This window comes from Sebastes fasciatus, chromosome 4 (genome assembly GCF_043250625.1).
Source record: "Sebastes fasciatus isolate fSebFas1 chromosome 4, fSebFas1.pri, whole genome shotgun sequence".
Classification (NCBI taxonomy): domain Eukaryota; kingdom Metazoa; phylum Chordata; class Actinopteri; order Perciformes; family Sebastidae; genus Sebastes; species Sebastes fasciatus.
In genome coordinates, this window is record NC_133798.1 from 31,977,221 (window position 1) to 32,001,450 (window position 24,230).

Consider the following 24,230-nt stretch of genomic DNA (forward strand, 5'->3'; position numbering starts at 1 on the left):
TATTGTTTCCTGCCTAGACTGAACCCTTTGTCACCTTTCGGTTACAGCTCGCCAGCCGTGAGACTCCATATTCTAACGTCTGTGCTTCCATCTCCTCCCTTCACTACCTGTGAGTCAGATAAAGTCACTCCTAATGAAAAAGGAAATCAAAAGATTACAATCTCATACTTGACAGGAAATGGTTACTGCAGCAGACAGGCAAGAAAACTGTCAGTCAATAAGTTGCTGCTGCGTCTGTATCTGCCAATCTGTCCACGGATGGATGGAGTCACAATATCGAGACCCGGCGGAGGCCATTAGAGTAGGTACAAATATGATAAAGAAGCTCAGGAGAGCACGCACGTGACTCTTAGATCACAGAGTCCAGTCATATCCCTGTGATGTTTCATAAGAGATGTAGCTCCGAAGTTTCAGTTTATTAGACAGCTTTAAAAAGAGGGCTGGTAGATATAAAAAAAATATTGTCAAAGTGACTGATAATGACACAGAGTATTCAAACTGATAGACATTTGTTTCAAATCAACTTAAAAACATCTGTTAAGCATATTTTATTATGTTGTAAAAAGCAGATAGACATGCTGTAATAAGATATCAGTTTTGTATATTTACACTGTAAACAAACACTCTTATTTTGCTCAAGTAGTTGAAATAACCCAGCTACAATGTTTTTGCTCTTTGACCTTAAACACACACAAAATAAATCAAATTCAATACAATATAAATGCATTCTTTTCAAAATAAATAAGTCTTGAGTGCATTCAGTGTGCAGGATTGCTCCTTTTCCATGTCCCTGTGCTATGGCATCCTCGTCTTGTTGAACTGTTTATGGGAAGCCTTTAAGAGCTCTTAAACTCTCCCTTCCTGGTTGTTTATCTGTGGAAGCTTTGACTAAAATAAACCACAGTTAAGTGCCAGTGAAAGCACAGCCTGGGCTTCATGCTGCGTGTGCATTCACGTCCCCCCTCACCCACATACTGTATATACTGTTTACCTATTCTCCTCTTCTTTCTCATTCCTCTTATTGAAATGCAAATAGTACACTGCTGTAAGTATTAAAGTGCTATTCTTGAAGATCTTTATTGAAATAAATGTCTGTTAAAAGGACCAGTGTGTAGCATTTAGGGGGATCTATTGGCAGAAATGGAATATAATATTAATAAGTATGTTTTCTTTAGTGTATAATCACCTGAAAATAAGAATCGTTGTGTTTTTATTATCTTAGAATGAGCCGTTTATATCTAAATGGGGAGCGGGACCTCTTCTGTTGTTGTGGACAAATAGTGTTCTTGTTATCTTCGGTTTGAGATCCAACTAAATATTCACACTTTCATTATAAAATAACATTTTATATAAAACCATATTTCTGTAGATCTTCATATCTTGGAGAAAAGACTGAGAGAGGATGTTGTTGTGTTGATTTAGTGGGCAGCCTTACGTCATCTTACCTCCTGCTTGTCTTTGTTCTGGAGTCTGTGAATGAACAAAAGACACATAAGTCAACTTTAAACACATCTATAGAGGAGGACCGCACATGTTGGTCAAGACAACAATCAGACAGTTTTCAGAACAAAAGAGTTTTGTAAATGTTCAAACAACACAGATGATAAACTCTCTTTCAGTTATTATCCAGTGAAAAACACAACATGATGATTGTTGGTCTTGAGGAACGCCTGAGGGCCGAAACGTCATCTGAATAAAAGAGAAAGAGTGTGCAGCCCTTTTCTCCTACTTTCAAGTCTACTTCCAGTGATCAGCACCTCATCACAACCCTTGGTGCGTTTTACTTTTCTAGTATATGATAACACACATTTTGACAAAATACATTCAATGTGGCATTTTCACAAGTAAATGTATATTTTGCTCTCCAGTAACACTATAGTGGTTTAATCCTATCTGGTCCATGAAAGCTCTGTTAAATTATTATTAAAATATTTATTGATTGACACATGATAACGCGTATAAAGGTTGATTGACGGGTGATCTCTGGGAAACAGCACAGCAAAGAGCAACACAACTTGAGACAGAATCAACAAAAGAAGACGTCACAGATTCCCCCTGTAACATGAAGTTGTCTCAAACAGATGTGCTAAAAGTCACGTTTCCTTTCAAAGAGTGCACTGACTGACTTACGGAGAACCAGGTCTGCTGGGGGAGGGAGGGCAGGAACATCTGTAAAGGGCTGCTGTGCTGGACGCTGAGCCTGGGGGGATGGATCTGTGCCAGCCTTCCTCTTGCCTGATGTCATAGCACGCTTCATCATTTTCACTATTCACTGCCGTAACAGCTGACAGAGCTTGAAGCCAAAGATGATTCAGATTGTTCCTCGCAAAATGTTGGATGCGGGATTTTCCCTCTGTGTGTGCGTGAAGTCTTGTTTTCATTACAAGTCTGGTTACAAAGGAGCTTCTGTGAATCTATCAATGATCAAAGCTAATTTAAGAGACTATATCCAAGCCAATACAGAGAAAACTGCAGCATAAAGCATTACAAATGTGTTGTGCTGCTCCTGTCTGCTCAATTGTAGGCTTCAGAAATCAATAAAGATACCATTGTATCAGGATAAAGGAACAGTGTGTAACATTTACGGTGATCTATTGGCAGAAATCACGCTGCAGTGCCTTAAACTTGCATTCTTTCTAATAGCCAGCAGGGGGCGACTCCTCTGGTTGCTAAAAGAAGTCTGATTGTATAGAAGTTTATGAGAAAATGAGCCTACTTCTCACTTGATTTATTAGTTGCTACCACGGCGTTGTCCGGTCTGGGAGTTGTCCGTGTTTTCGTCTTAGAACTTTAACCCTTTCACAGTGTGTTTCAGTTCATGAAAGTTGATTGTAACATTTCGGTCGCCTAAAAATGTCTTAATCAGCGTTCGGTTGTACTTAGTTCCACGCTCTCGTGTCACTTCTGGTTGCAAAAAAACAAGATGGCGATGGCCAAAATGCCAAACCCGAGGCTTTAAAACGGCAGTCCACAAACCAATGGATGACGTCACGGTGACTACATCCACTTCTTATATAAAGTCTTATGGCAGAACTGGAATATAATATTAATAAGTATGTTTTCTTTAATGTATAATCACCTGAAAATAAGAATCATTGTGTTTTCATTACCGTAGAATGAGCCGTTTATATCTATGTATGGAGCAAGTCCTTTTCATGTTTCTACAGTAGCCCAGTACAGACAAACCAAACACTGGCATTTTCACGTTTCCATGTTTTTGCGTCAGCCACCGTAGTTCTCCGACACGCTTGGCACACGGGAGAAGTTTCAGTTGGTTGCAATTTGCAACCTCACCGCTAGATGCCGCAAAATCCTACACACTGCACCTTTAAGGTTTATCTTTTTCAGTATCTGATTCCTGTTTCTTTTCTGGTATCTTATGCATTTATGTGTATTTGTATTATGTTTAGCTGCAAGGTCTATTTTCCAAGGAGTTCCAAATAAATATTTAATATTATATAACTATTGTCATTGAAAAATGCAGGTGGAATTGCCTTTAGTATACTTGAAAAATCACATTTAACTAAAAAAAATATAAGGTACCAGGTACAATAAACACAAGCTAGGACAAAGATAATGAATTCCATTGATTTCTGTGTGAATCCAGACATGATGCTCTGCAGGCAAACAGCCTGAGAGCTTGTTGTGTGTGTGTGTGTGTGTGGATGTGTGTGTGTGTGTGTGTGTGTGAGTGTGTGGATGTGTGTGGGGTCGGGGCAAACCAGGACAAGAGCAGCTTCCCCGAGGGTTTGTTTGTTGAAACCAAATAAAGAAGACATGCTGGAGAACACAGAGGGCAGTGTGTGTGATTTGACCCGAGAAACTGGCTTTGGAAAAATCACCAGAAATGTGTTTCAGCTGCAGATGTCTGTCAACAGATCAGGGATCAGAGCTAGAGCTCCTCTGGACTGCTGACGAATGTGCGATCAGTCAGCGCCCACTGATGGTTGTGAGCCACCAGCAACAGGCTGCAAAAAACAAGAAAGATATTGTGTAATCTAGAGAGATTTGAAAATATCAAACTTCATATCAAAATTTGCTTGAAAATATGTATTTTATTCTCAATTTTCCCATTTCACAAATCAAGTAATAATAATGTCAAAGGAACAAAAAACACTAACAACAATTAAGTGTTGCTTTTAAGTTTTGCTTTCACTTTTACAACGTAGTAGGTGTAGCAGGCCCCTACTGACCAAGGACTGATAACACACATTTAATGAGCTGATAAAACAAGATGTCAGGATTTATAATCTTAAAACTATATTTATTTAAAACTAGGATTTCTCAAAACCAGCACTAAAGTCAGACTAGTAAAAACATTTAACACTAAAACCAGTATAAAAAAAGTAGAACAAAATAAATGAAACATCAGGAAATCAAGATAAAAGGCTAATAAAACTAACATATTAGGTTTTTTATACCATTGTGGGCCATATTGCAGATCAACAAGCTGCACCGGACTGCTTCATGGGATTATTCGATTTTTATTAGGGCTGTCAATCGATTCAAATAGTTCATCGCGATTAATTGCAAATTAATCAGACATTTTTCATCTCAAAATGTACCTTCAAATGGAGATTTGTCAAGTATTTAACACTCTTATCAACATGGGAGTGGACAAATATGCTGCTTTATGCAAATGTATGTATATATTTATTATTGAAAATCAATTAACACAAAACAATGACAAATATTGTCTAGAAACCCTCACAGGTACTGCATTTCAAATCATAACATGGCAAACTGCAGCCCAACATGCAACAACAGCCGTCAGTGTGTCAGTGTGCTGACTTGACTATGACTTGCCCCAAACTGCATGTGATTATCATATGGGCATGTCTGTAAAGGGGAGACTCGTGGGTACCCATAGAACCCATTTTCATTCACATATGTTGAGGTCAGAGATCAAGGGACCCCTTTGAAAATGGCCATGCCAGTTTGTCCTTGCAAAAATTAAGCTTTAAAACTGAGCCCGCTACAACCTAAAAATCGCTAGTTGCGTTAATGTGTTAAGAAATTAGCGGTGTTAAAACAAATTTGCATAAAGCCTTATTAGGCTTTGACAGCCCTAACCTTTATATATATTTTTTCCAACAATCTGATGAAGCACCTTTATTTGTCAGGTATTTACTTGATTACCCAAACATACATTTATCTGGTTATATTATCCATAAACAGTTTTATAAATGATTTTCCATAGAATGTTCTATATCATGGTACAGTATAAATATATAGATATTGTGATATTTATCGATATTTGCCACCAGATGACGGAAAACAGGAGAGGTTGCTCTGAATGACGGCTCTTAACATCCAGTGTGGAATTAAACTTGCTGGTGGTTATTTTTTTTGTCTTGCCTGGTTTTAAAATGTCATTGTGCTTGAAATAAGGAAAGCCTGTCCAATGTGACAACCATGAAATCCACTTTACAGACTTTTTCTTCTTGTCAGCTCTAGCTGAGAAATAGATTAACCAACTGATGCGCAAATGGTGCTTTACATGGTTATTTTCTTGGGTAGGACAAAGGATTTCATTATTCTGAAATATACAGTATGCCTTCCTGGAGTTGTCCTTATTTTAGTCTATGCTGATTAAAGGAGAAGTGGAAGCCACGTACAACAAACTAAACAATTAATCAAAATGAGATTAGAAATATCTCTTGGATGTGTGACTGGCAAACACAGAACTAGCTAAGTAAATGTGAAAAGGACAAATGCAAAGCTCAAATCCATCATATAAACTCTCAAATGGCAGCAGTCCTGCAGCAGAACAGCTGGGTCAGGGGTCAGACCTTAAAAGATTTTACTTAAACAAAACTCACAGAGCTGAAGTGACGTAGATGTGAAAGTATCTTCTTAACCACCGTCTTCAGGCGAAGGTGACTGATGTATTTTGACAGAGAACTCACTCTCTAATCATCACTGCTGTGATTCTTCTCTGCAGCGATAGGAAACAGCTGCTGATCCTCCAGGTGGTTAAAAGCTAACATGTTTATGTCACCTGGTCTGGTTTCCACTGACGAACATTACTGACGCTGACTGAGTCATCGAGAGGAGAGACTGAACATCATGTCTAGCTGATATCTCAATCATTTATCACATTATGCCTGTTCAACTGATGAATTTAGGTTTAATCTACTGTGGTTCACACTTTGGAGAGGATTTATACACCAAACATGTAATAAACCATCTGAAGAGGGCAGATAAAGCAGTCAACACTTCTCTCGTAAAAATATCAGTGTTGATTTATTTATGTTAGATATTGAAACCTCCCATCATTCATAGTATTATGTGATACAACACGGCAAAATCAGGATCAGAATCAGCTTTATAGGTCAAGTATGTGTGCACATACAAGGAATTTGCATCTCTCTTGATGTATTTACACAGAAAAAGAAATAACAGCTGGGAAAAAGGACAACAAAAATGGACGAATAAAGGTAAAGAATAGAAAGGACTGTTAAGTACACAAGTAGTGAAAAGTGAAATAAGTGTAAATATAAATATTACATAAACATATACAAAAAGCACCAATGACCATCAATAAAATAAAAATAAAATGTCTACATACAGGTCATTTGTTCTGTTAGTTGTAAACATACAAACAGTAAAACCACATCACTAAAAGTGAAAAGTAATTTAATTAAATAGCTTAGTTTTTTTTTCATGTAAATATTTTTAAATGAATTTTTATAACATAAAATAAAAAATATTATTAATTTAAATTGAAATATTTTTTTAAAGTTGAAATATTTAAATAAATTCAGATTCAAAGTTAAAATGATTTACATTTAATTAATTGTATTTATATATATATAAATTAAAATTATTTTTAACTTTGAATATAATTTATTTCAATATTTCAACTGAAAATATATTTCAATTTAAATTGATTAAATATTTTATTTAATTTTTTAATTTATTTAAAATATATCCTTTTTTTTAACTAAGCTATTTAATTAAATTACTTTTCACTTTAAGTGATGTGGTACATTCTGTGGTCACAAAATATTACGACTTATTGTTTCTTTATGACTTATTAAAGTGGAAAAACCTAGTTGGTATCAAATATTAAAATACAAGCATGAAAAACAAGTTATAGATGATTATAGAGACACATACTGTAGTTTTGTGTACTTTTGATCGAGGGCTGTTTTTCATGGTTTGGGCAAAGCTCCTTAGTTTCAATAAAGGGAAATCTAAATGCCATCCAGCACACAGTGATATTTTAGACAATACTTTGCTTCTTATCTTCTGGCAACAGTTTGTGTTTGGATCCTGTTTCAACATCACAACGCCCTCAAACACAAAGCCAGCTCCATAATGAAATGGTTTTCCCAGTTTGGTGAAGAAGAACGTGACTGGTCTGCACAGAGCTCTGACCTCAACCCCATCCAACACGTTTGGGATGAACTGAAGCGCCGACTGTGAGCCAGACCTCATCACCCAACATCAGTGGCTGATCTAAACCAGAAAACTAGAGGTTATAGAATTGTATTAATATCCATGGTTTTATATTCAACAATCACACATGGATGTAATGTTTGGATGTCCAAATACTTTTGGCCATATAGCTTATATATGCATTTCTCAATGTGTCCCACTAGAGGGAGCTGTTGCATTGTAAAAGTTGAGGTGGGTATCTCAAAAAGTGAATCAAGAGGCATCAGATCAACACAAAACCCCCCAAAATGATTTCATATTTTCCTTCACAGTTACCATATATTTATTTTTCTATTATTTCTATTCATAGTCAGAGGATGCTGAAGCCTTTCCCAGCATGTACTTGGCAAAATAACACCTAGGATATGGTTTCCACCCCAGGCCCAGGCCTCAAGCACAGACATTCAGACATTGATATTCTTATTTATTGGTAGTTTAGAGTCTTTAATCCAGCTGACCTGCGGAGGACTGCAGGCTGGAGAGAACATGCAAACATCGTAGAGAACAGGATCAAACTGAGGAATTTCTCTGACAGCTGAACCACCAACAAGGACAATACCAGCGTCTGTTTCTGCTAACTCAGACTCTTGAAAGTTGTTTGTTTGAGTTGTTAAGCTGTGCACCAAATCTTCATCAATTTGTCACCAAGGTATAAATAAATAGCTACTTGAAAGGTAGGAAAATTACATCCATTATATATGATTTATGGAAAATGCAAAAACACTGGCATGGTCCTTTGATTCTTCACTGTTTCACCAGACAGGTGGGTTTGTAGTAAAGACTATAGGAACCCCCAAATGATCTCTGAGGCAAACTTACCACCAGCAGCAGCACACAGAGGAGCATTGATCTACTGTACTGTAGCAGCTGCTGGTAACTTCTCACCCTGGTTGTATCAGGTCACTGCCATTAGCTCACAGGTGCCACCGTCCAATCCTGTCGTCTTGCACGGAGGCAACAGAGCCGTCTCTGTGTTCTCTCATCCTCCTGTTAAGTCTGCTTTGGTCCTGCACTGAGAAGCACTGGAAATTTCTGTGCAGGTTTGACTCTGCCAGGAGCTTTTGGAGTTTTCTGTTGTGGTGCAATGATGCTTTACTGTCTGGGTGCAGACCGTCGAGTTTGTTTTAGTCTCCTTTATTTGACATGGTTTGTTTTGGGAAGCTGTTTTTTTAAATTCTATTTTCAACCGATCTTCCTTTTTGCATGCGTTCTTTCCTTTATCCCAGCGGCTTATTTGTGAGTTAAATTCACCTTGGTTGAACTTTACATTATTTGGTTAGATAATACCGGAGAGGCTAAACCTCCAGCCCCAGTTTGTGCCTCTCATACTTCACACAGCTCAACAGTATTTCCCTAATCAACTTCTGCACACCTGGATCAAAACGGATTCTGTCAGCTGCACGATAAAGCAGAGTTCAACTTGTGACTCTGTTGTTATTCTTAAAAGATGCAAACTGAGCACTTTGTTCTACTTTGCTTGCTAAGAAATATTTGCAATTTAGGAAACTGATTACTGATTTTTATTGTGCAGCAGATTATTATTTTCTTTTATCCATATTGACAGAAAAGAGTCTGAGAAAAAAAAGGAAGTATGTTGACTCTCCTGTTGGTTTTGGGCTATTTTCATGTTTTGGACCCTTCAGTTACAATGAGGTTAAATTATAATGCTTATATAGAAAATAATATTTTAGACAATATGCTTCCAAATTGTGACAATTTGGAGAAGACCATGTGCACAAAGCCAGGTCCATGCAGACAATGGTTTTCCCGGTTTGCTGTGGAAGAAGTTGACTGGCCTACATAGAGCTCTGACCTCGGCCCCACCCAATACCTCTGGGATGAACTGGAATGCCGACTGCGAGGCAGGACTTATCGACCAACCCTGGTACCTGACCTCACTTACTCTCGAGGTTGAGAGAGGGCAAATCCCTGCAGCGTGGTTGCAAAACCTTGTGGAAAGCTTGAAACCAGAGGAGTGGAGACCGTTACAAAAGCAGATTAATGCACATGGTTTTCTGCCCGTCCACTTACTTTACTGTCCATTTAACGTAGCTCTGTGACTCAATTGAGAGGCACAAACTTGGCTACTACACTGTACCAGTGTTCGCTCTATAAATTGAAACAAAAAGCTGGAGGCAGCATTCAACAGCTCATGCGTTCCCTTTTTCTATTGTATCCTTGACTCACCCTTGAAAGATTAAAACAATGAACCACTGTTAAGTCGACTTCATTCTTGAACACGTTACTGTTGAACAATACAGTTTACAGCGAGAATCCAGGCTCGCCTCGGGCTGCTGAATTATGTGCCTGCTTTTGGTGGAAATTAACTCGAATGCAGTCAAGAGACTCCAGTCTCATGAGCCCAACACTTTTATTTGTTTGTCGAGTAACCATGGCGATGTTGTGCCAGGCTCTGGAAAAAAAAAAAAGGAAGCCTGTGAGCAGCACTAAAGGCATCCGGCTTTACTGACACAGACTCTGATACAAACACTACTGCTGCTGCTGCTGCTGCTGGAAATTATTTTTCAGCTGCTCTCGCTTCAGCTTTGTTCATATGTATTTTTTTCCACAAGTAGCTTCAACTGGCTGGTTCCTGTAGTCCAGATGAATGAAACCAGTCACCTACTGTGAGTCATTACACAATTAGATTTGCTATGACTCAAAATCACAAGCAAAAGAAGAAACAAAAAATCCACTGTTGATATCTGATCTTCACGAGAGGCACATGGTGATCATTTTTAAAGATAAAAAACAAACAAATGCACACTGGATTATATTAAATTTTAATGTGCACAGCGTGATATTTGTACAGTAAAAGCAAGGAAGGAAAAACATATCTTCTTATAAAAATATCACCTTTGGAGCTTAAAAACACTCAATTCAAGGAACAGGTGCTATGATATTACCATCCCTGTGAGAAGACAGCAGTAGACTGAAGGTGACGGAGTCAAAGCGAGCTTCGTGTCTCAATTAAACATACCCCCTCCCACCCCCACCCCCACCCCCACCCCATTGCAGAAACCCCACCCTACCGTCCCTCCCTCCACCCATCTCTGGGGTGGGTGGCATCAGTTTGATGCTGTTCAGCATCGTGTCCACAGTCAAGAAGCAGGCAGCAGAACAAACTAGTCGGGGTAATTAAAAAAACAAAACGATTAAGAAGACAAAAAGGATGGATGGTGCAAAACGATGACCAGATAACAAATAAAAAATGCATCCAAAATCACACATTCCACCTCACATTATCTTAATTCCAATGCATTAACCTGTGTAAGTACCACAGCGCGTAAGAAACATCTCCACACAAGCTTGTAACTGCACATCCTGGGTGCAGAGTGTGCAAAAGTAACCGCTAGAGTTCTACTACCTCTGCAAACACAGACGGGAGATCTTCATTAGTGCTATTCACTAACAATACTTTCCCATAGATTAGTGCACTGGAAGGAGGCCATAGCTTGTAAAGTCGAAACCCATACAGTACATACAGGATATTAAAACAACGGTAACCCTCAAAGTTCTTCATATTCATAGTGTAGAAAAAAATAAGCATTCACTATGGGACTATGGTGGTGTGCATTTAAGAGCTTCACTGAAAAATGAAAAGGCCAAAGTTGGTCAGTAAACTCACATCGGAGTTCAAAAAGAAGAGTTTTTTTGCAAATGCTAACATTCTCTGTCACACGCTCATGTAATTATGAGGATAATGGTGATGAAACCTGCTGTTTGAGGTGGAGGTGAATTAAGAAGCCGATGCACAGAGCGAGTGAGCTGGGATGCAGATCATTTCTGCATTGTAAGGCTGTGTGGCGGGCGTGGCGGTGGCGGCGGACGGCGAGTTGCTGGCAAGCAGGTGCATGCAGGAACGAGGGCAGGTTCAGTGTGTCAGACTGCTGGAAAGCAAGAGGGGTGGAGGGTGGGTGGTCGGTGGGATGGAGGTCATGGGGGGGCAGAGGGAGGGGGTGCCGCTGTGTTGTTTCGGCTTGTGGGCTTGTTTTGTTTTTGCTGAGTCAGATAGAATTTGGCAGCGCTCACTCTTTCTCTCTGCTTTGACCTTCCTAACCCCGACATCCAACCACCCTGCCCCGCCCAACGGCTCCAAAAAAAAACACAAGCGCGAGAGAAGACAGTGATACACCCTGACATCCCCTCTTCACATGAATCAATCAAAGTGATAAGCTCTCCACAGAAACAGTAAGAATGGAAGGAATTTACATCATGTGGCAAAACTAACAGAAAACAGATATGGAGCTCGGTCGCTTGCTTGACAAAGTTAACAGTGAGGAATAAAAAACAAAACAAAAAACAAAAACAACAACAAAAACCCCGGAGAACGACCCTTTGATTTCCTGTGCCCACCCGTTTGGTAACACCAACACTGGAGAGAAAAAAACAGCTGGTGGAAAAAGGCGGGGTCAGGTGCCACATAACCACGCCCCTTCACTTCCAAACAACCCCGCCCAGCTCTGGAAAAGTCTCATCTCTCATTTTCCAGAGGTCTATTTTATCTTCTTCTTCTCTGTTCTGACTTTTCCCTCCATCTGTGTTGCTCTAGCCCTCCCATCTTCCCTCCCCTCTTTCCGATAATCCTCCTCCTCCTAGTTGCGGACGCTACACCTCCTTGGTTGTGCTGATTCGGATGCTGCTGAGGCACTTGCCCATGGCCTCGAATAATGGGTCGCAGAAGGTGTGCACGCAGATGGAGTAGACGCGACTGACGCAGTGGATCTCGATCAGGTAGCTCTTGACGCACGGCACCACGGCCCAGATGTGCAGGAAGGACAGGATGGCGAAGAAGATACCCCAGATCAGCGCCAGGGGGATGCCGACCAGCGCGGTCAGCAGCCGGTAGCACCAGTACTTGGTGACGGTGAAGGTGGTGAAGCTGGCTTTCCACACGCCGTCGAAGCTGTAGGTCCCTGCAGGCTCGGCGATCACGTCCTCAAACTCTACCTGGAAAAGAGGAAGTGGAAGAGTGAGACAAAGTTGGCAAAAATACTTGTGGCAGATCTACAACTAAAACAAGTCTGTCTAGCCCATAGACTGTATATAAGAAGTGGACGTAGTCAACGTGACGTCACCCATTGTTCGTGGACTACGGTTTTGAAGCCTTGAGTTCGGCATTTTGGCCATCGCCATCTTGGTTTTTTGCAACCAGAAGTGAGCTAAGTACAATCGAATGCTAAATAAGCAACATAGTCTGACTCCCAACTCGACAAATTAATACTACGTCACTTGCTCCGACCGTCTATTAAAGCCATGGGTGGGTTTACATTGGAGTTAGTTGAAAGCCCGGTTTGTCATAAACTGTTACTAAAGGGCGCCTCTGTGTGTTGGTTTCCGATGCCGAGGGGCACTTACCAAACGGCGGTATTTGATGAGTTGGGAGTGAGTACGGGTTGACTGTGACGTCACCCATTGGTTTTTTGGACTACGGTTTTGAAGCCTTGAGTTCGGCATTTTGGCCGTCGCCGTCTTGGTTTTTTGCAACCAGAAGTGACACGAGAGGGTGGAGCTAAGTACAACCGAACGCTGAATAAGACATTTTTAGGCGACAAAAATGTTACATTACAATCAAAATTAACTTTCATGAAGTGAAAACCCATGCACTGTGAAAAGGTTAAAGTTGTAAGACGAAAAAACGGACAACTCCCAGACCGGACAACTCCGTGGTATGTTGAACGTTTCTATCAGCTGGTGGCCAAGCATCTGATAAATGAGTCACTGATGGTGAAGCATAAATAAATCAGCTGACGCCTATCAGCTGATGCAAGCCCGACGTCTTTGCCTGAACTTATACCAGCTCCATTTCCTGTTGCATTGATCAAAAGTTTTCAACCTTAATTTCATTGACTGCCATTATCTTTGGGTGGCAGCTAGGATCTCATTGATGGATGTATTAAAACCTTGTTGTATTAAAGTAAACTGAAACTGCCGTGGATTTATGACACTAGAGGTAAGTAAACAAATATGTTTTAAGTATTGAAAGTGAAAAAAAAATACTAGTAACCATCACACCCTAAAAGTGAATTGTACTGTTAGTACACAGAGGCACTCACATTAGACTAAGTTAGGACTAGTCAAATACCTTCATCCACCGCCAACAACAGTGTTTCACAAGAGCCCTGATATGGTGCAAATGAAACCACCACACAAACTTTATAGTCCTTCTCTATTATTTCCACATAAATCAGCTGCTTCACTCCACACTGTTAATACTGTATGTCAGTTTGCTGAGACGGAGGGTGGGATTCCTGGCAAGATTCACATCTCCTCTTCGTGGCGACTGGTACACAGTCGAACCACCAACACACCGCCCTGCCCAAAATACTGATTGCTACACACACTATCTCTGGCATCTGCAAAGGATTTTTGTCTCCAGAGCATCTTGAAAACATCTAACTCCACATAGATAGATAGATAGATAGATAGATAGATAGATAGATAGATAGATAGATAGATAGATAGATAGATAGATAGATAGATAGATAGATAGATAGATGTAGTCGTGCTTGGTGGTTTAAAAGCACCACTTCACCGTTTGATTTCTAAATAATCATTGGGCTAAATTGAGATCCTAGAAGCTTTTACATCTGCCGTTGTTAACACTCGCTGTGTGGCACGTCTTTGTTCGGAAAAATCCCGTGGTGCACAGGATGTGATGTGTTTCCCATTTCTGGTTTTTATGGAATAAACAGAAGGAAGACTGCACAGTTAGTGTGACCAGTGATGGCCAAACAACCGACAGAAACTCAGAGTTCATGAGCAGAAACTCCAAAGACAAAGACGTCCCCGTACTACTCTATTGGGCCTCCACCTCCCATTAAGATGAACAAGAACATTGGACTTCTTTTCACTGTAAACACATCTCTCAGGCTTTTAAATGTGACAATCCCTGCAAGTGTCCGTGACCTGCTCGGTGCTGTTTAAGGAATGGGAGGGTAACTAACTGGCACACTGTAAACATAATGCAGACTCTCCCTCTCTCTCTCATCCTCTCCACAGGCTTCTGAGCGCTGAGTCAATATTTATTCTACAGTTACTTGGAGACTGTGCGTCGTCCAACAGACCTGTTGGGCTACTGATGGCTAATGGCTGTAATATCAATAAGTCACGCAGATATTATCCAGTGTCACACTGACAGTGAAATGGAAAAGTTCTAAGTGAGATACTATCTACTGTTTGGAAGACGTGAAGCCCACTTACACAAGCTGACTGTTGGCATCAGAGAAAAGCACATTATGGTTTACTTTTTCCATTTTAGATCCCTGAAAAATAACTTTATTTGTTAATTTATACACTATTGACCGCATACCAATTGGAAAATGGAAGACAATTCTGTTTTGTAATGCCATATATTCATGATAATTATCATCATTTCAATGGGATAAACGGCACAACTCTCCACCTTATTAATGGACTAGTTAGACATTTTAGGAAGTATGCTAATTTTCTTTCTTGCCCAAAGCAAAGAGTATAGAAGCAAGGAGACGAAACTTCACTGTTTTTTTTTACAACAGCTGCTGCCGCCATTTTGGACTGAAAATGCTTATTATATTTATAATATTTTTATGGTTCAACACAGGCCATTTTGTGGAGACATGGCAATGACAAAAGAATAGAAATAATTTTGTTTTACTTTTGAACGGCACTTTGTAGGAGGACGTTTTACTGGCGTCTGCTAGTCGCTATTGGTCCAGAATGGCGGAAGCGTAGCTTTGCTGTAGGGCACTGAAGTTGCAATCAACTTTCACTTCTTGGCAATATACGTTCTTGGCCCAAAGCTAGATGAGAGGATTGATACCACTCTGACTGTTAAATTCTAAGCAGGATCTAGCAGCCAGTTAGCTTAGCTTACAGTAACATGAAGACTTGAAGCAAGAAGAAACAGCTAGCTAGCTCTGTCCGAAGGTAACCAGCACCTCTGAAGCTCACTAATTAACTAACTCATTTGTTTAATTTGTACAGAAACCAAGAAAATCATGGTGTAAAATCGTCAAGTTGTGAATTTGTAGAGGGTTATGTGTGAATGCGTGTATTCCTGGTCAAGCCAGTCCGGCACATTTCCAGCCGTAAAACCACAACTTGACGTTTTGGCAATTTTATTTTCTTTACGGATTAAACAAACAAATTATAAGTGATCTTTAGAGGTGCTGGTTTCCAATCTACTGTATATGTTCACCGTCTCCCGGCTCCATCTGATATTTCGATTTTCTGACCTAACTTAGAAAGCGAATAAGTACATTTCCAAAAAAATTCCAAAAATTCCTTTAACCACGTCGAAGAAAATCTGCCAGGGTAGTAAGAACATTGCAACCTGTTTTTAAAAGAGATCATATTGTTTCAAGAATTTTCAAGATATAAGTGTTTATATCTTGAAACAAGAAAGAGTAAGGAAGGTCGCTACACTAGAATTAAGAAAATCTTAACTTGACTTTAGAAAACACTTTTAGAAACAGCTGGATTCTTTTCACTTGTTCTAAAAACTTCAAAAACAAAACGGATATTTTGGAGTCTATGAATTTGAAGCATGCAGACTATAAAACCCATCTTGGGGCTTACTCTCATACCGTTATTCATTATGTAAGAGGAAATGTCCTGTTTTTATTTCCAATCCTGGATGTCTTGTTTTGAAACAGAGCTTTTCAAATATCCTACTTATACTTTGTCTTAAAACAGCAGCTTGTGAGTCCAATTCTTTTACTCCAAGCAGCATAAAGCCTCTCTCACAGCACCAACTGGCAGCTCTCACGACAATATAAATCTGACTGGAGCTACAAAACCAGCGCAGCGTACATTTAATTTTTCCACAGCTACAAATTTTAAAGTGGACCCACTCGGCTCCAGTTTCCAGAACTTTGATTGGGACTAAATGAGGGCACAAACACAACCACAGCAGGATGGTGGAGAGGTCTGACTTCATAAAGTGAAGCTGTTTGCTGCTTCTTTTTTTCTTTCCACGGTTTTAGTTTTCTAAATACTTTTCTGTTTGCAACATTCTGGGGAGAATCATTACCTGGAGTTTTGCACTTTAATATATAAAAAACATCACCTTCAGGTTCAACTGTGTAAGAATTGGATTGATTCTTTGCTACATCAGAGGGTTTTATTTTGTTGTAGCCTACTCGTTAATTTTGTCAAGAATGTGACAAATATCACCCAGAAATGTCCTTTTACTCCAATAGCATATGAAGTCCAAAATCCTCTACTTTTATCAAAGTTAAGATGTTTTTGAAGAAGATCACAAAAGTCCACAATATCAGGCTGAGTCCGGGAGCATGTCTATGTTCCCTCAACCGCATAGACTGTATAAAATATGGATTTAGTCTCCGTGATGTCACCCATAGGCTTGTGAGGAGCCGTTGTGGAGCTCAAAGTGGGTGGCTCCGGCCGTTGCCATCTTGGCAGTGAAGACACAGTCTAACTCCCCGGCTAATCAAAAAAATGTGCAAAGAGGTGGATCGTCGGTGGAGCTGAAGCGACCTGAGTTACACAGCAGAGCAGAGCAGACAGCTAGCAGCTAGTGACCAGGTATGGCACCCATCTGTCACTCAAAGACGCCAAGCCCTCAATCATGCCTAATTTTAAGCCTTAATGTAATTTAAACGGGGTGAGTTATCTAAAAATTCACCCATGAACGGGGAAATTAGATACAAACCAAAGCCGTTTTTTATACCAGGCTTTAAGCATGTTTCTTTCTGCTGTAAAGTTGGGCATTTTACCATGGGGGTCTATGAGGATTGACTTGCTTTTGGAGCCAGCCTCAAGAGGCCACTCGAAGAACTGCAGTTTTTAGCACTTCTGTGTTGACTTCATTTCTCAGCACCAGAGGTTGCCACTTGCTCTACCCTCAGCCCTATGTTCCCTCAGATCAGAACCTCCGCCAGTGCCGTGCCATTATTCTGAAAATGTCCCATTGGACCGAAAGCCCTGGAAACAAATGCCAATTGCTCAGAAAATACAACAAACTGAAGCACATGGCTAATTATTATGCAGAAGGATTTTCCGATCACAATATTTTTTTACTACCATGGCAAAGGCATGACCCGTCCTACTGGGCCTCTGATATTCTCACCCTAACCAATCTCACTCCTTATGCACAAACCTAACCAACCCAACCAAGGAAGGCAACAAGTAGTCGAGTCGTAACCAGACTTTCTGTCTGTTAATGGATATTGATAGTGCGATTTCTCAAAAGGTTATTGACAGATTTTAACATGGGCCAGGGATGATGCTGAGGGAACATAGGCCTGACACCCATGAGGCCTCATGATTTAGCAGTTATTGAATAAAGAAATTCAATAATTTAAACATCTACAGCATGAAAAGCATTTTAAACACCAAAACGTTGTGTGCTTGTACTGCAGCAGCCCAGTCATGCTGGGTCAAAGTGGAAATCAGAGGTTTGATGTGAAACAATGGCGTCTCGGGGTCAGCATGTGACCAGTCGGCAGGGCGACTGTATTATTGAGTAAATAAGGCGATGTGCTATTTCTAGAGCTCTATCTTCAGGCTGTCAACTCTGCTTGAGTGGGCCGCTGGAGGAGAAGGTCAGTGCGTAGCACATTAATGGACTCTTTTGTTGGATTGAGGGCTTCGGCAGTCAGAGGAAATATTTGGTTTGGATCGGGAGAGATTAGGATGATTGGCAGAGTAGATAACAGACACAGACTCATTCAAACGAGACTCATTTTGCATCCAAATAGTTTCATTAAAGTGTACTTTTGATTTGAAGTGAACGCAAGTGTAAATATCTCATATTAAAGCTCGGACAACAAATTAATTCAACTCATTACCCTGGTTGCTGAACTTTTCATCTAAGATGCTTTTTGCAAATTCTTCCCCAATATCACAAAACCACTTCAGTTGAACTTCACATAAACACCTAATTCTAACTTTTAGTAAAAATGACTTACCAAATATCAATTCAATTTTAAGGTATCTGTGAAAGAACATTCTTAGGATGCTTTTTTGTGTGATGTAACCCCTCTTTTGCGCACACTTTTGTGATGTATTCACAGTTTTTGTTAAATTTGCATGACATTTGAATGGAAACAAATCAGTGAGTTTGAAAGAGTTTCATGAGCACGAGATGTCTCGACCCACAGAGGAGCGTGTGATCCAGTCAAAACTGGATGCATGACATTTTCATGCAACAATGACAAAAATCTACAAACATCCCAGAATGAGTTGGTCAAGTAAAAATATGACCAAGAGTCAACTAATCATAGGCTTCGCAGTCCCAGAGGGAGTGTTTCATTCCTTTCAATTTGACCTTGGATCAAACTTCTCACAACTCCCTCTGAAAACTTGTCTCCAGTGGGGACATTTCCACTCCTCGCTGCTATATAAAGACCCACAAACTCTCCAGAGGAAGGAAAAAACTCTCATCGCAGGGCAAACTCCATATGCATGTCAGTAATGGAACTTGTTTGATGTGGCCAGGTGATTGAGGCCAGCTGCAGCAGCTACAGGAGGAGAACAGCTTGTATTCCTCTTCTTACAAAAATGCACTGTGTGTGTTAGTGTGTGTGTGTGTAAGTGTGTGCATGTACACTACATATAGCATGTCTGCATGTGTGGGGTGGGGGTGGTAGTGGGGTTGCTGGAAGGGATTCCCTGCTTGTGCTTTTCATTGGGGCGCACTAAACACACGCTTCCACTTTTGGCAGAACTGTTTCATTGACCTCAAAGCACCTCAGAGAAGCTGTATACAGCAGCGCACTGTAAAAAATACAGGCATCATCAGAGTATATTCTGAAATCCAGGGGGAGGCAGTGAGCATCTTTGGATTCCTAACCATAGAAAGTGCGTCTACGTTTGTCAGAGGTCCCTTGAAATACTGTTGGGAGTTCCCATGAAGAGATTTCGTCTGTTTTTTCAAAAATAGTTTAGAGCAGAGCCTTTACTTAAAGGGCACATATCATGCTCATTTCCAGCTTCATACTTGTATGAGATTTCTACTACAATATTTTTACATTCTTTAACGTTCAAAAAAACACATTATCTTTCTCGTACTGTCTGTCTGAAACGCTCCGTTTTAGTGCCCGAAAAAGCTCTGATTGGTTTGTGAGAAAAATACGACACACCTTTGTAAAGGTAGTTCTCAAGCTGTGGGCGGTATATTCTAATGAGCCTGCATGTGACATAGGAAGGGGAGCTAAATCTGAATGGCTTGTTGTATCATATGGTTTCTGATCCAGGCAGCCCCACCAAAAACTGACTTGGATATCTGGAGTTCCTACCAAACCACAAATTGTGAAATAAGACAACCCAAGGTACGAGCACAAGCACTGAGAAAAGTGAGTTTCATGATATGTCCCCTTTAAGTTAAATAACAAATGCAAAAATACATTATTAAAAGTAAAAGTATAATCAGAAAGATGCATGTAAAGTGTTGAAAGTAAAAGTGCTCATTATTATGTGAGTTGTATTGTCATTAATGATTACATTATGATGTAAGTAGTTAATGTTGTAGTTGGCCGAGGTGCAGCTTAACATACTGTTGGGTGGGTTAACTGTATTTCATATTCTCATTATACTTTTTTTGAAAATCTTAATCTGTAACTAGTTACTGCAGCTGGGAATCTTTGGATTTGAGTAGATGTAGAATACTTAAATGAACCAAAATTGCCTCCTAATTGTACTTAAGTACAGTACTTTAGTAAATGTACTTATTTAAAGTTTCAGGCTCTCAACAGTTCCCTACAGCAGTTTTTAAAATTTTACAGTGTATGTGATTTCAGATAATTTCACCAGCAGTCTGTTGAGTTGATTAGAGAGGGGCGGGACAATCATTCTATTCTGAGACTGGAAGGAGAGTCTGACTCACTGTCACAATGGAGGAGAATCGGGAGGGAGAGAGAGCAGAAGAGTGGTGGACGAAAAGCAGAAAACTGGCACTTTGGTGAAACTGTTCATGTGGCAGAACTGGAAGAAAGTTATATATATATACTGTATAATGACTATGCTTTGTACTGCACGTTTTCTTCTTTTTTTGTCATACTCCATTACACTAAATGTACCTTCTTTCCCTTGCAAAAAAATCAAATGTGAATTCATCACATGTGCAACACATTTCACAAATTTGTCACGTGGCACACATTGGCACATGTGGTTTTCAGACATTTCATTCAAGTGATACATTCACATGTTAGAACCAATATTTAACATGTGGAATGTAAGACATCTCATGTGAAACAGGATTTCACATGAGATGAAGTCAAATTTTGGCATAATATGTGTTTTTTTTCCGGATGTTTTACATATTCTGAATTTCTATGTGTTTTTCTTCTCATCCTGAATATTTCAGTGTCATCAGTAGCTGGTAGTTTCATGTCATGTATGCACCCATATCACTATTTTAATGTATATTTACTCTGTCATTATAGCTCCACAGAATTGAAATCAATCTCATGACCCAACACCCAAGAGCAATCTACTAATGGTTATCTTTCCAATCAACTAAGTCAATCATGTCAGACTTGTCAGTAATCATTTAGAGACTGACAGCAGCCAATTAAAAGCAATTTGCTCCTCTGACGCAACTATAGGTATGCAGGGAAGAAGGGAGAGAGGGAGGAAGGGAGGGAGGAAAGGAGGTAGGAGGGAGGAGGGATGGGGAGTGGTGAGGGATATCCCTTCAGACACACCACTACTTGGCTACATGGGTGTTTCCCTCCCATATCACTACTTTAATGTATGTATTTACTCTGTTTATATATCAAAATGCCATGTCGTTAAAGCAGAATTGAAATCAATCTCATTACTCAACACCCAAGAGCAATCTACTAGTGGTTATCTTTCCAATCAACTAAATCAATCATGTCAGACTGTCAGTAATCATTTGGAGGCCGACAGCAGCCAATAAAAAGCAACACAAGGACATTTTCTCCTCTGAGGCAACTATAGGCATGCAGGGAATAAGGGAGGGAGGGAGGCAAGGAGGTAGGAGGGAGGAGGGATGGGGAGTGGTGAGGGATATCCCTTCAGACACACCACTACTTGGCTACTTGGGTGTTTCCCTGTTTTCACTAGGCAGAGTTCAGGCATTTCAAAGAGCTGACCCCTCCTGTCCCATGCAGCGAGCTGTTTGACCCCACTCTTCCCCAGCTGGAGAGCTTGAAGCTCTCTGCTACCATGCAGACACATCAGGTGTCTTCCAGCTGCACCACTCCTCTACTCCTCTGCTGCTATACAACCTCTCTCCTTCTGCTAACTCCTTGAAACAAAATAAACACCACCAGCCCAGGCTGCTGTCTTCATGGAAAGAATTCTACTTACTTTCCCAAAAGCAAGGCGTGTGCAAACTGTGGGAAATGTTTGTTCCAACAACAGGAAATTGTTAATGTTTCCTCTGTTGGTGTGCAAGGATGTGCAAGTTTTTTAAGTTCGCTGCTTGTGCGGACGCGCAGATATTTACACATGTGGATAGCTCTCCATTGTATCACCTCAAGCGTCTCTAATATCTCTGCAAAGTCTTTTCCTAATAGGGGAAAATCACCGAGGTGGATCACTGCTGGAACCACAGCTCACACAGTACAGTGCGCAAAAGAACTACGGTGCGCCTCTGACGCGCATGTTAGAATAAACTTATTGTCTAAGTGTAGATGGAGCAGACTGGGTTTTGTATTTGTTGAAATAGCTGAATGAATTCAGTTTCCCAAAGTTTGTTTCAGTTTAAAGTCAGGCGGCTCCACTGAGCAGAAGTTAAGTGCAAACAGGTATTCTGGTGAAGTTATAGTTTCCACAAAAATAGAGAGAGAAAAGCTGCACGTTTAACCCCCAAATATAAAGCTGAAAAGTTTAACACCCTCCAGGTTTTTGACTCACCTTGACTACATCGTCGTTAATGCGCTTCGGGTCCCGGTTGACCAGGTCGATCTCTTTGGTGTGGATATCATCCATCGTCTTCTCGTTCAGACTGTCGTTGTCCATTTTGTCTTTGTTGTTAGGTTTGTATATGTTCCCTTGTTTTCGGATGAACGGCGAATGTGGAAAGTCCTGTCGTGGATCCGAAAGGAGGCAGAAAGAGAAAAGAGAGTGAAGAAGAGGAGGAGGAGGGATGGTGCGTGTGCAGCGCGCTGAGAGAGAGGAGAGAGAGAGACTGACTGGAGCTAAGAGTTACAAACAGGGGATGGGTTTAAATGAATAGAAAGTGAAGCACCACACCCCTCAATTTCAGCCACAAGGGGTGCTCACCACCCGGAGAGAAATCTAACATCCTGAGCTGACACACACAGTTCATTCAACGTGCACCTGAGAGCATGGAGACGTTTTTAAGAAATGCGTAAAAGCGCATATCCAAAATATTAAAAAAGAATGAAAATCTCCTGAATAGGCTTTTTTCCAAATATATTTCGGGAATTTTATAACAAAAACGGGTTATAAACCGTATTTCTAATCTCATCTCGTTAAGTAAAGTAAAAACACGTTGGATTTCCGTGTCCATCACCTTAAAAACGTTGTGCGTAAAGACCCCGTTGGATCCCACAGTGCTACTCTGTCCTTCATGAATCTTTAAGCACATTCTCATTTCTAGTCTATGGCTTCATTGCTTAGTGTTAAAGCATAATTACGGACTGAAATCTTATGTTAGAAAAATGCTGCGGGTTTTAGTCTCCTCTGGCGTTTTTACGCACGAACATGTCAACTTTTGTGTTCATGCGCAAAAGCAATAATCGGCTCGTTCTGTTAGTTAATAGAGGTTTTTAGCAGGTTAGATCTCACACCCACTTGCTAATGCATAAACTCAATGGTCCTTCACATTCCTCCAGTGTGTGTGGGAGAAGCGTTCATGACCAGGTGCCAGAAAATAAGATAACGAAGACGCGCTCTGGAGTTAAAAAAAACAAAAAAAACACATCCAAATCTCCCTTCATGAATGCAACTTATGAGCGACAATAATCAGCTCCTCGCTGAAGAAAATATCCATGTCAGATAAAGAAAAAAAGACCTTGAACTAAAAATAGCTCCAGCTGTACATGAGAGCAAATACTGTACCTCCTCTGTGTCGCCGTCCTTCAGTCCTCCTGTCATGCTGTCCTCAAGTGAAACAGACAAGAAGACAATGTAGGAAGCCGAGTAGGAGGCGTGGAGGCAAACTGAGAGGACTGAAGCTCTTCTCAGTACAGGGAACCTGTATGGTCATCTAATTCCTGCCCTTTTCGCTGAACGTGACTTGAATTTAATGCCAGGGCTGTGAGAGGAAACCTCCGGTGTTTTCTTTCGGATCCTGCAGAGATCTCCTGTCACCTGTGAGCAGAGAGAGAGACAGGAGAGCCACCCTGTAAACCTGCCCGACTGGAGGAGAGAGACAGGCTGACGTGATCTCAAACTAAAGGACTCTTGTAACTGTGTGGAATTACTTTAGTTTCAGATCGAGTCAGAATATAACAACCTTTTTGTTCAGTGAAATGTGGGCGTTAATTGGGAATGGCAAGGTGTGGATGTTTGCCATACCTTAGCCTGAGGGGGGAGAAAAAAAATCGTGTGGATAGAAGAGAGAGAGAGGAAAATATATTAATAATAATCAAAACTGAAATGAATAAATAAGAAAAATTGAAGGAGTTTTCAGAACTAATCAGAATTCATGCAGCTATTTCAACAAATATAAAACCCAGTCTGCTCCATCTACCCTCAGACAATAAGTTTATTCTAACATTTACAGCTCTGATGAACCCAGATGTGGTGAACTGACACTCTCAGCTGTTGTTCTCAGCAGCTGTTGTTCTCAGCTGTTACAAGGCTGGGAAAGCCATGCTGGTCACTCTGGTTTGTTTACATTCTTG

The 24,230-nt window shown here is 40.4% G+C and overlaps 1 protein-coding gene across 1 annotated transcript; it reads right to left on the bottom strand.

Moving 5' to 3' along the window:
• Positions 1-10,210: 10,210 nt before the first annotated feature.
• Positions 10,211-23,816, bottom strand: cav1 (caveolin 1). The gene is made up of 3 exons (XM_074633664.1): positions 23,443-23,816; positions 22,273-22,443; positions 10,211-12,393 (listed from the first exon to the last, which is right to left on the bottom strand). The coding sequence occupies exons 1-3, from the start codon at positions 23,476-23,478 to the stop codon at positions 12,052-12,054; spliced, it is 549 nt and encodes a 182-aa protein (XP_074489765.1). The 5' UTR covers positions 23,479-23,816; the 3' UTR covers positions 10,211-12,051.
• Positions 23,817-24,230: the final 414 nt, after the last annotated feature.